Source organism: Populus alba, chromosome 18 (genome assembly GCF_005239225.2).
Source record: "Populus alba chromosome 18, ASM523922v2, whole genome shotgun sequence".
Classification (NCBI taxonomy): Eukaryota; Viridiplantae; Streptophyta; class Magnoliopsida; order Malpighiales; family Salicaceae; genus Populus; species Populus alba.
The window spans coordinates 2,271,619-2,282,531 of NC_133301.1; the positions used below are offsets into that span (position 1 = coordinate 2,271,619).

General features: G+C 35.3%; 2 protein-coding genes across 4 annotated transcripts; one reads left to right on the plus strand and one right to left on the minus strand.

The window, feature by feature from the left end:
- The first annotated feature begins 2,224 nt into the window (after window positions 1–2,224).
- Window positions 2,225–5,145, plus strand: LOC118051226 (uncharacterized). Of its 2 annotated transcripts, none has more exons than XM_073406431.1 (5): window positions 2,225–2,270; window positions 3,002–3,188; window positions 3,281–3,395; window positions 3,694–3,808; window positions 4,145–5,145. In XM_073406431.1, exons 1-5 carry the CDS (start codon window positions 2,240–2,242, stop codon window positions 5,035–5,037), a joined length of 1,341 nt encoding a protein of 446 aa, XP_073262532.1. In that variant the 5' UTR covers window positions 2,225–2,239; the 3' UTR covers window positions 5,038–5,145. The 2 variants fall into 2 exon arrangements, with proteins under 2 accessions (XP_073262532.1, XP_034917726.1); XM_035061835.2 differs by lacking the exon at window positions 2,225–2,270 and adding an exon at window positions 2,286–2,386.
- Window positions 5,146–6,307: 1,162 nt separating this feature from the next.
- LOC118051223 (uncharacterized) lies at window positions 6,308–9,540 on the minus strand. 2 transcript variants are annotated; one of them, XM_035061829.2, is made up of 5 exons: window positions 9,046–9,540; window positions 8,779–8,931; window positions 7,645–8,049; window positions 6,788–7,243; window positions 6,536–6,717 (listed from the first exon to the last, which is right to left on the minus strand). In XM_035061829.2, exons 1-5 carry the CDS (start codon window positions 9,382–9,384, stop codon window positions 6,676–6,678), a joined length of 1,395 nt encoding a protein of 464 aa, XP_034917720.1. In that variant the 5' UTR covers window positions 9,385–9,540; the 3' UTR covers window positions 6,536–6,675. The 2 variants fall into 2 exon arrangements, with proteins under 2 accessions (XP_034917719.1, XP_034917720.1); XM_035061828.2 differs by having other exon boundaries at window positions 6,308–7,243; window positions 9,046–9,538.
- Between the last annotated feature and the right edge of the window lie 1,373 nt (window positions 9,541–10,913).

Sequence of the window (10,913 nt, forward strand, 5' to 3'; positions counted from 1 at the left end):
GTCAAGGCATCGTCAATGTATTTTTTAAGAAAAAAAACTTATTAGATGATATTTTATTATAAAATTATTGAGATGACAACATATTAAATCTACCTGAGTAAATCCGAGTTAATCGACCAAATTTATAATTTAAATCCTGAGATCATGATAAACCTATAAAAAAGCAAAACGAAACAAATTATTTTAAGTCTCAATCAATTCAATTATCGAAGGATAAAACTAGAAATAAAAATATTTAATTTTAAAAATGAATAAAATACCTAAATTTAACCCTAACCTTCATTGCTAACTTGTAGACTCTAATAGTTAAAGATATAAGAAAAGATTTGCTAAAGCTTATAAACTAATTTATGTTTACAACTCAACATTGCTAACTTGTAGACTCTAATTAGTTAAATACTAGTACGTCGCGAGCTAGATAATTTCTTTTTTCAATATAAAAAAAATAAAAAATAAAAGTGCACTTACAACATGTTTTTATTTTTACACCAAAAAAATATTCTAACTACAAATAAAAAACCTTTAATTTAAGTAATAAATCAAGAATTATTCCTGATAATAAATACAAATAAAAAGTGAACAAAAATTAAAGACTAAATTGAAAATTAAAAAAGATGTGTTCAAGATATATATATCATGGACAATAAACATGATTGTATTTATTAATCTTGTTAGTTGGAATCATTTTTTTATTGAATAAGATATCGACAATAAAAGAAAAACACATAGCATAAAGTAGTTTGGATTATTTTTTTGCATGCAATAAAAGAATGTCAAGGTATCATCAGTGTATTTTCTAAGAAAAAAAATTATTAGATAATATTTTATTATAAAATTATTGAGACGACAACATATTAAATCTATCTTGGATAAATTCAAGTTAATTGATTAAATTTATGATTTGGATCTTGAAGATCGTGATAAACTTATAAAAAACAAAACAAAACAAATTAGTTTAACTCCTAATCAATTTATGTTGAAGGACAAAACTGGAAGTAAAAATATTTAATTTAAAAAATAAAAAAAATACTTAAATTAACTCGAGTTAATCCTCAAAAATCGTGCTCCAACTCATTTTATATGCTAATGCTTGTATTTTCATATTTTTCTTTTAAAAAGAATTCAACTGATTCAATAAAATTTATCTGTTTAGATTTACTTAAAATGCGTAGCAAACAAAGTCTCATATTAATAATTTTATTTTTAAATCTAGGTTTTGTTTAATTAATTAATAGGTTTGACGAGCTTTAGATTACGTAAAGGGAGCAAAATCCCCCCTTAAAAATCCCAGTATATACTTCAACAAATCTCAATCTAAGACCTCCTAATGAAAATCTCAAGTCTTAATAATCGAATTGTTTTTGTAGAGATTTTAATTTAAGGAGCAAGCTCTCTCTAGCAGTTTAGTAATATTAAAAATTTAAAATTCAACTTTGTCCATACAATTAAAAAATATATATTCCACTTCCCAAAAAAAAATACTTTCTCATCATTTTACTTTTGGAGGCCGTAGTTTTGAAACCCGATCCGGCAGATCGATCTGGAATCCTGTTAATCCAGGACTGAAACCGGGCTGAATTGAAAAAAAAATAAAAAAAGAAAAAACCCGTTGTGACTTGGTTGACCCGGCGGGTTGACCTAGTTGAAAACTCAGCTATAACCTGTTGACTTTTTTTTTTTTTTACTAAAATGATATTGTTTTGATTTTTTTAAAAAACAAATTGACCCAAAAGACTCAGTGGTGCGGTCAAAACTTGATGACCTGGTCAAAACCCAAAATCGGACTAGGTCTGAAAACTATGATCGGAGGACGAAATATTACCTCCCTTCCCAATTAAAAAAAGAAAAGAAAGTGATTCTTTTTTATCTAAAAATATTTAAATTCATAAGAAACTCAATATTTATTGACATTCATCCATAAAAAAAATTATTTATTTATAAATGTTAGTTTTATTCATCCCCAACTCCCAATTCTTACCTTGGGTTAGTTATTAACTAAACACTACAAAGAAAAAATTATTTATATTAGTTAAATAATTTATAATTTTTATTCTGGATATGTAATTGCATTTTAAATTTTAATTTTATAAAAACTAAAATAACATACTTTTCATTAATAAAAACCAATTTAACCATACATATATTTTTGTAAAATCTATTTTTTTAAGTAGCTGGTGCCAAAGCTACCGCTGTAATGACATTCTCATCTTATGAATAAATAAATGGTGATTATGGTGGAATGCATAATCAAGCAGCTTTCTTGAAAAAAGGTCATTTTTTTGTTTACTTGTCTCGGTTACATTGACCAATGAAAAAGATCTTTCTTTTATAGCAATGGAATGGGGCACCCTTCACCCCGTAGGTCAGAAAGAGGCTCGCTAACATGGTAAGAACACGAGGCCGACCTTTCTCACTGGTGACCGTCCAAGTTGTGGTAGGGGAGGAGAAGAACTGATGATATTGTCACTGTCGGTGGTTTCTAAGCAACCCCAACCTCTACAAGAACTGTAAAAGTTTCACAAGACTTTTGGCAGGAGAAACATTGAAGGAGGAGAGAGAGGGAGAGAGAGAGAGAGAGAGAGAGAGAGTGATAGATAACGTTTCGAGGCAAAAAAAAAAAAAAAAAAAAGGAAGGGAAAAGGCCACAGAACCAATGGGGGAAAAAAATAGAGAGAGGGACTCTTGGGGCTAGGGGAAGCAGGCATGTGGATGAGTGGGGGACACACCAAACTCATTAAAACCCATTGAAATAATTGAGTTTGTGACAGAAAAGAGAGAAAAAGAAAGCCAAAGCCCTTATAAAAAAATATTAAAAAGCCCTTTGCATCTCTCATCACTTCTTGCATTTTTTTTTCTAGTTTACTGTGTTGTTGTTGTTGATGATGATGTTGTTGTTCTGATCAATGTGTGTGTGTGACCTTTGAAGACTTGATAAAGTCACAAGCAAGAGTAAAAGGTAGGAAACCAAAAACTGAAGCTACCCTTTTCTTCTTGGTCACAGCTTTGTCAGCTTGGACCCCTCAAGGAAAGGAGAAATCTTGTTCTTTCTTTCTTCCTCTCAAAGAGTTAGTACTAGTGAAGAAGAAGATGCCTCGACCAGGACCAAGGCCTTATGAATGTGTTAGAAGAGCGTGGCACAGTGATAGACACCAGCCCATCAGAGGTTCTCTCATTCAAGAAATCTTCAGGTACCCTCCCACCGCTTTCTTTGTTTGTGTATGTTCTTGTTTGATAAAGGGTCTGTCTTTTTTCACTGATTTTGGTTATGTATCTTGTTTAGACTCGTCAATGAGGCTCATTGCCCAGCAACTAAAAAGAACAAGGAATGGCAAGAGAAGCTCCCTGTTGTTGTCCTGAAAGCAGAAGAAATCATGTACTCCAAAGCCAATTCCGAGGTTGAAGCTTTCTTCTTTTTTATCCTGTTACTATCAATTGAAATTTGAACATCTCCATCTTTATCTACTGGTAACCGGAGACAGATTTAACGATCAATGAAGTATTTTTTATTTTTAAAAAAATTTGAGCTTGAGGTCATGCTATTGGGTGCTGACAATTTAATGAATTAAAGATTCATAATTGACATTTATCTTGCCTTCTATGTTTCTCAGCAACAGTGCCAAGTTTTTGCTGGTTTAGTAGATTTGAGCAGTGTCTTTTTGTAGAGCTTATTTTTGGATTCTAATGCTTGCACAGGCTGAATATATGGACCTTAAGACACTCTGGGACAGAGCAAATGATGCCATTAATACCATAATTCGACGCGATGAGAGTTTGGAAACTGGAGAGCTTCTTCAACCTTGCATTGAAGGTACCTGCCCAGTTTTTATTCCTTGTGCTAATTGTAGTCTTTGATTTCTGCATGTCTTGAATAAAGATTTTGTTGCTTCAGAATTTAAAATACTTTTGGCCCAATTTTTCAGTGCTTGAAATCAATTACAATGAGTGCTCCTTTGAAATTTAGATTCAGTGTCTGTGCCTTTCAGCATACTTGATTCAACCATCATAATTATATCTCACATAGTGCTGTCACTTTAAGTCCCCATTTTATGCGACTCTCCACTTTGTTTGATACGTTGTACGGACAATGTTGTGCATGCAAATGCTATATGAGCAAACCTTCTCACCCTATTTCATTACTGCTCAGCTGCTCTCAATTTGGGCTGCACACCAAGAAGAGCCTCGAGGAGCCAACGAAATTGCAATCTGAGGTTTTACCTTAGTCCTAGCACTCAAGAGTCAAACACCTTGTCACCTGCTGCTGTGCACAACGCCTTTCGGGCAAATCACATATCCACCTCACATTGCCTGCGTGATTATTCAAACCTGGTAAAATCCACAATCATGAATTCTGCTCCTTCAGGCTCAGAATCACAAGACCTTGTTGGCCAGGGCAATGACACTTGTAACAGATTTCTTTTTAGGACTGATAACATTCCTCCATCTAATGTTAACCGATGTTTACCCTTGGAAAATTACCGTATACCAAGCTTGTGCTCTGTTTACCCCCTATACTATGGTAGTTGCCTAGAGCCACAGCGAGGTTGTGGAGCTCTTCCTAAGACTGTTCCTGGCACTATAGAGCCTGTCAAGGTGGTTGCTGTGCAAAACTTCTTCCCCTGTAACGAGGACACCCCTGTAAGAACCGGTCAAGGTGGTCACAAGGACTGTTTGCAACCACAAGAAATTGAGTGCGATTTATCATTGCGGTTAGGCTCTATCTTAGCTCCAGTGCCTGGTGCGAAAACCAAGCAAATAAAGGATGCCAAAGACGGTGGCCATGATTGTTCTCAAGAGGGGGGTAAGTTTGATGATTGGATGCCACAAATGGACAAGGAGCTATCTTTCTTCCCCAAGGTTGACGTGGTTGACCCGCAAGTTTCACATTCAAGCAAATCGAGGGAACATATAATTGTAGATGTGACAATGAAAAAACGCAAGTTGGTTTTCGATCACCATGTCGAGGATCAACAATTTTTATGGCGGCCAAAGCTTCCTTGTAATAAGTTAACTGGCAGAATGAAAAGCGTGGGTTCGTAAGCTGGCTGTTGCTTGGTATGTTGCTTCAAACTCTTGATATGCCTAAAGCAAGCATATCTTGCTAAAGCTCTTTTTGGCAATGTAGTGTTTGCTAGTTTTGCTTGACAATGATGAGTTGCTAGCTGCAATATTGTAAGAATGTTAGATGTAAATATTGATCTGAGTTTAAATTAGAACTAACATAAGAAGCATGTGGTTTAAATTTACGAAGAAATGTTCGATGCAACATGGTGTTGCTTTTGGACCACAGACCAGAACTTGCATACCATCATTTCTTTTTACCTGGATGGAGAAAGTTTGATTTTAAGACAGCAACTAGGTGTAAAAGAGAAGAAAATGGAAGTGGTTTTAAAGAGCAGGCTTTATTCTATTTGTATCTTATGTACAGAAGCTGGTAGGGTAATCTATGTCACTGCATGTCCAATTAGCTGAAGCTTTATAATTACAAGTTCAAAAGGCAGTTCCGAGGAGCACTTCGAATGTATTCTTATAAAGCTTAGTATAAATGTGGAAAGGTGGGGGCAAAGACGTGTCTCTTCAACAAACCTTAAACTTAGCCATTAGGAGAAGTAATCCTGATCATTTGATCTGAGGTCAGTGGTCACTGGCCACTGGCCCCCATTCTGATTGGTTTTGGTTAAAAAGTGGGCAAGAAATGATTATTGAATCACTGGATATGCATTTTGTTTGTCTTAGTGGGGAACAAGAAGGTCTAATCTTGCCAAATCTTACTATTATATTGGGAGTCAAAATGCTTTGAGGCTGTTTTGTGGACCCTTTGTGTGTGTGGTCTTTTAAGGAAGAGGACAAAACCTTTTGTTTGTATGAATGGTGGTTCCTATTTGTGGGCAGTGGGTGCTTATCAGCCATCTGCAGGGTCTAACTCTAAATACTAAATGGCTTCAACACATCTGAGGTCATAGTGGAGGATGTGGACCACATTGGTCTTGGTAAATTTGTTAGATAGGTCAAAAAATGTAGATTGATGGAGGCCATTCCTCACTATTTCAGTAAGCTATGCCTTCTTCACCTTCATGATTGTGACTGGGGAACTGATGTGTATACGAGACATAAAGGATGATGGGATTCAAAAGCCACCTAGGGTTTAGAAATTAACTATTATGCTGTAAGTGGAATCGTGCCAAACATTTTTTTCCGTACTAATGACAGCTCCGAATAAGCTGTTGAATGTGTATTTTGCTCCCGAAGAGGAGTCCTGTGCTCTGTACACTTTTCTTGCTTTGGCATCTATCCAGTCAAGAGGGAAATGTGTTGAAAAAAAAGGTTAGAAGTGGGGAAAAAAATTACACCGTATGCATACAATGTGACTGCTCTAGAAGAAGGTGGAAGATGTTGGAGAGGAGGAGGAATTAGAAGCATACAAAGAAGAGCAGTGGTGGAAATCTATCTGTAGTCTCTTCAGGAGAGAAAAGGTGGAAACTGCACCTCTTTTCTCTTCCTCTTCAAGTTCTCCAACTGGAATGGCGGCAAGGAATCTCTTAATGAATTCTTTACAACACTCTTTTCCCTTGCAAATTATGTCCTCTTTATCCTTGGACCTCTCTTCCCCTGCCATTTCCTCCGTGGCAACATCTTCTTTCGCCACCTTCTCATACATCAAGCTCGAGTCGTCGAACTTTAAGATGTATGCCTGGCCGCAACCCTCAGAGAGTCTCTCACCTAGCGAATCAATGATATAATAAGCTTCAGCATCTACCTTCAACACGAAGAAATGGTCGTTCCAACTCACAATATATATCCTCTGCTCATAATCGTTTGTGTTGCTGGTTATTTCTTGCCATACGTCATCGAAAGATGTGGCTCCCTTTAAGTTTTCAAATTTTTCAGGACTGAAAATCCCAGTAAAAGACTTCTCGTGTGAGATGGTCAAAGGCCGAAGATCAGCTTTCAAGACAGTTTCAAGATCAAAGTGGTTGTCGGGGAAGGAGTTCATGTAGGCCTCATTGTCGCAAAGCTTTCGCCATTCCTGTGAACCTTCTGTTATGAGGTTGTCAAACTGAGACAATGTTGGCATGAATTCTCGGTTTGAGTGAAGCCAATCGGCAATGACCGCAACTATTGCCGTGCAGGCACCCTCTCCGGCGGCCTTTTCACTTCGTTGATCAAAGGAAGCAAGAAACACGTTGGCTTCGAGTTTTGCTTGACCATCTCTGCTGACTAGTTCCTTGACTTCCCACTTATCTTTCTGCAAGAACAACAGTGGAACCAATTAGATCTCAAACTTCCCTTTCCCATAACTTTCAAATGCAAATGAGTTTGTCACAGCAAATGACAAAACTAGGGACATGGTGACCATGATGAATTTTTTGTGGTCCACCTCGCCATTATGCTCCAAGGCAAGTTCTTTCATCATTTCCAGAGCAACTAAAAAAGCTTGCATACTATTCCTGGACATGAAAAGTTCTTTCAATTGCTTATTTTGGATTGATTGAATTATGAAGATTTAACTTTTGAAACCGACGTGACACTACTATATGGGGGCATGTCTATGGGTTTGGCCGACACAACACCATCAGAGATTCAACAAGTAATGCAGGAGTATCTTAATATATAACATAATCTAATGAACAGACAGGATCTATGTACCTGTGTGGAATCGGATTTGTCCACCTTCGCATCAGTTTTCTCAACGAATGGCTCAACTTTCCTCCTGGACAAGCTGAAGCTCAACCTTCTCTTCTTCCATGAGAATAACCCAACCTTGGTAGCTTGGTCTGACCGAGTCTCCAGGGATGAACCCGACTCGATCCCTGAACCCATCTCTTGACTGCTACCGTAGCTCGTGGAAGTCGAAGTTCCGGCCGAATCATCTGAGTCAAACATAGTTGACTCATCCGAGTCACTAGAATTCACTCGGTTTCCTCCGTCCATTTCATTCTTAGAAGCTGTCCTGCCCTTGAAAAGCCCTTCCTTAGTATCTGAATCACCCGAGTTTTGAACAGTTCCTGCTTGGTCACATGAATTTCTGACCTCAGCGAAGCTGACACCAATCTGTACGAAATGAAATAGTCATTGATTAAATTAAATATTTAAGCCAAGAGTAATTCAGATTATATTTAAAAAAAAGGTCAATAGTAGCTACACATCATGTAAGTTACAAGGAAAATATAGACAATGAACAGGTCAAATACTATGAGTAATTGTTTATTGTAAAATTTCGCTGTTTCATTCAAGACTAGGACTTTCGATGGTTGAGTTTTGCTCTTTTTTTCCCTTTCCTTATCTGGCGAAACCTCCAAGTTATTTCATCTCAATTGGTTGCTCAGAGCTGTGTTTTTGTTTTTTACTATATTTTTACAGCTAAATCTTCCATATCAATAAAGGAAGTGGTGCAAACAGCTCAGATACGCTGTTTCCATTTCACTTAATAACACAATTTCTCTTGTTTCTTTCACAGAATTGAACAGAGAGGGTATCCTAATCCTATCCATGGCATAGAATTTGGACACTCTAAAACTCTAATTTGATCGGTTTCTTACAGCCGATAACTATGAAATTTGTAGCTACAGATACAAGTGAATCAATGCAGGCATTTATTACAAGTCAATTACGAAATGTTAGAGAGATTTCCTCTCCTCAATCAAAACATTTTGTGTAACTGAAGATCAGTTTTGATTGAGAAGAGGGAATCTCTCTGATCTTCATTTACACAATGTTTTTTTTTTTTTAGCAGAACAGATCAGCTACAGAATGTGGTCTGCAGCTGGAAATGAAACTTACCAAAAGAGAAGCTTGGCAGTCAACTCCATCAATATGTAAAGAAATTGGCAGCTTTTTTTCAATATGGGAATTCATCCTTGAAGCCAGTTCTGCTATATTCAGTGTAACATTTCCCAAGACTGCCATTTTAGCCATGGATTTCTCATCCTCACCCTGCAAAAAGACCATCACCATCACCATTTTAGTCCTGGATTCATACAAAAGCAAGGATGAACATGACCAGAACAATTTAAAAAAAAAGACGTTATGCCAAAACAAGAAACTTACATATAAAACGCTGAAAGAAACATCCCACTGAACAAAAGAATTGTCTTTGGAAGGAATCCAAACACTCTCAAATTCTTCACCATTCCATTCTATATCAGACTCCCCTTCCTTGAGGAATTTCTGGCTGCTATAATTTCTTTGGCACTTGGAAACTCGATAAAATGGAACTAATCCTGACGACTTGGGACCTTTCCATTTCATCTTGACAACAAAAACCATTCTTTCTCTTCCATTACCATCAACCTTTTCTTTACATAACAATCCTTCTAGCTTCAATGGCCTCACCTTGACATGAACCTTCTTGGTTGTCCCAGCTGCCTGATTCCATGACCACTTCATTGTTATCTTCTTGTTTTGATTTCCTCCTCAAAAACTCATCATCCTGACCTGGTTCAAGCCTTGTTTGTTTGTGTGTGTGTGTGTGTATATATTTATAGGTTAGTCAAAGAGAGAAAGGATTGCTTAATGGAGAATGAAACAGCAAAGACTTGTTCTTTAATTGGCTCCATGACAGCTTATATATATTTATTTATTTTTCCTTTGTAACTACTACTTTTCTTGATTTTCCTTGGCGTGTGTGTTTCCGTGTGAGCTAGCCCACCTTCCTGGATCCACACACCCATACGAAGTCACGTTACTCTCGCTTGATGAGTTTCTATTCTAAACTTGTCATTGTTTTTTTTTTTTTTTCTTTCAAAAATTGGGAGATTAACACGTTATCCTAAACTTGGATATATATATATATATATATATATATATAGAGAGAGAGAGAGAGAGACTTTTTTTTTCCCATTATATATAAAAACTTAGAATATTCTTGATAAAATGACCAAAATAGAGTTTTGATAATCCCAAAGCATTATCATGATATGATTCATATTTCAAGCTTTATACACTAAATATATTATTTTTGGTTATCCAAGAGGACAAACAAATCTTGAATGACATAATAGAAGATAGTATTCTTGTTTTTAGATTGTTTTTTCTTCATGTCCTAAAATAAATAGATAAAATATAGAAAATATAAAAATATATCAAGAGGGAATAACAAAGATAAAAAATATAAATAAGTTCATAGAACAATTTTGAAATTAATTTCTTTTTTTTTAAGAAGGTGTTTGAGAATATGATAGAGATTTTTTTAAAAGTATTTTTTTTATTTAAAAATATATTAAAATAATATTATTTTTATTTTTTAAAATTTATTTTTGACATCAACATATTAAAAAAATAAAAAATAACAATTTAAAAAAATTCAAAATTTAAAGAAAATCAGATTGAATCTCAATGCTAAATACCCTCTAAATAAGGAGTTATATATATAAAAAAAATATTTCCTTTAAACTTTATTATTTTCATCTTTTCTGTCTCGAGAAAACAGCTAAACTGTTTTCTTAGTTCTTAGTTATTATTTGATATTACATAAGATTTTTTTTGTTTTGCAAATATGGACAAAAATTTCAAAAATCTTTACCACATGAGAAGGAATTTTATAATTTTAATACAAAAGGTAAAATACAAATAATTTTTCACATTTCACAATTATAAAATTGGTAGAAATTCTAGATTTTAAAGTGGATGGTGAATCCATCATCATTGTTAGGTATAATCTTTTGAATAATTTTGATAAAAAAAAATTGTTATTTTAAAAAATCCCTTAAATTATCTGAATTCTTTTTCAAATTCTCTAATCCAAAATGATTTTTGAGCAGCGATCAGCCCTCGTCATCAATGACTGGATCATGTCTTCGAGGTAAGGCAAAAGGTATTGGAGTCATGAGGGCATGTGGGGTGGTGACACGTCAGCTCGAACGCAGATAATATTGACTACGCGGTCTCCGCGTCTAAAGATTAGGAGGTGTGAACAG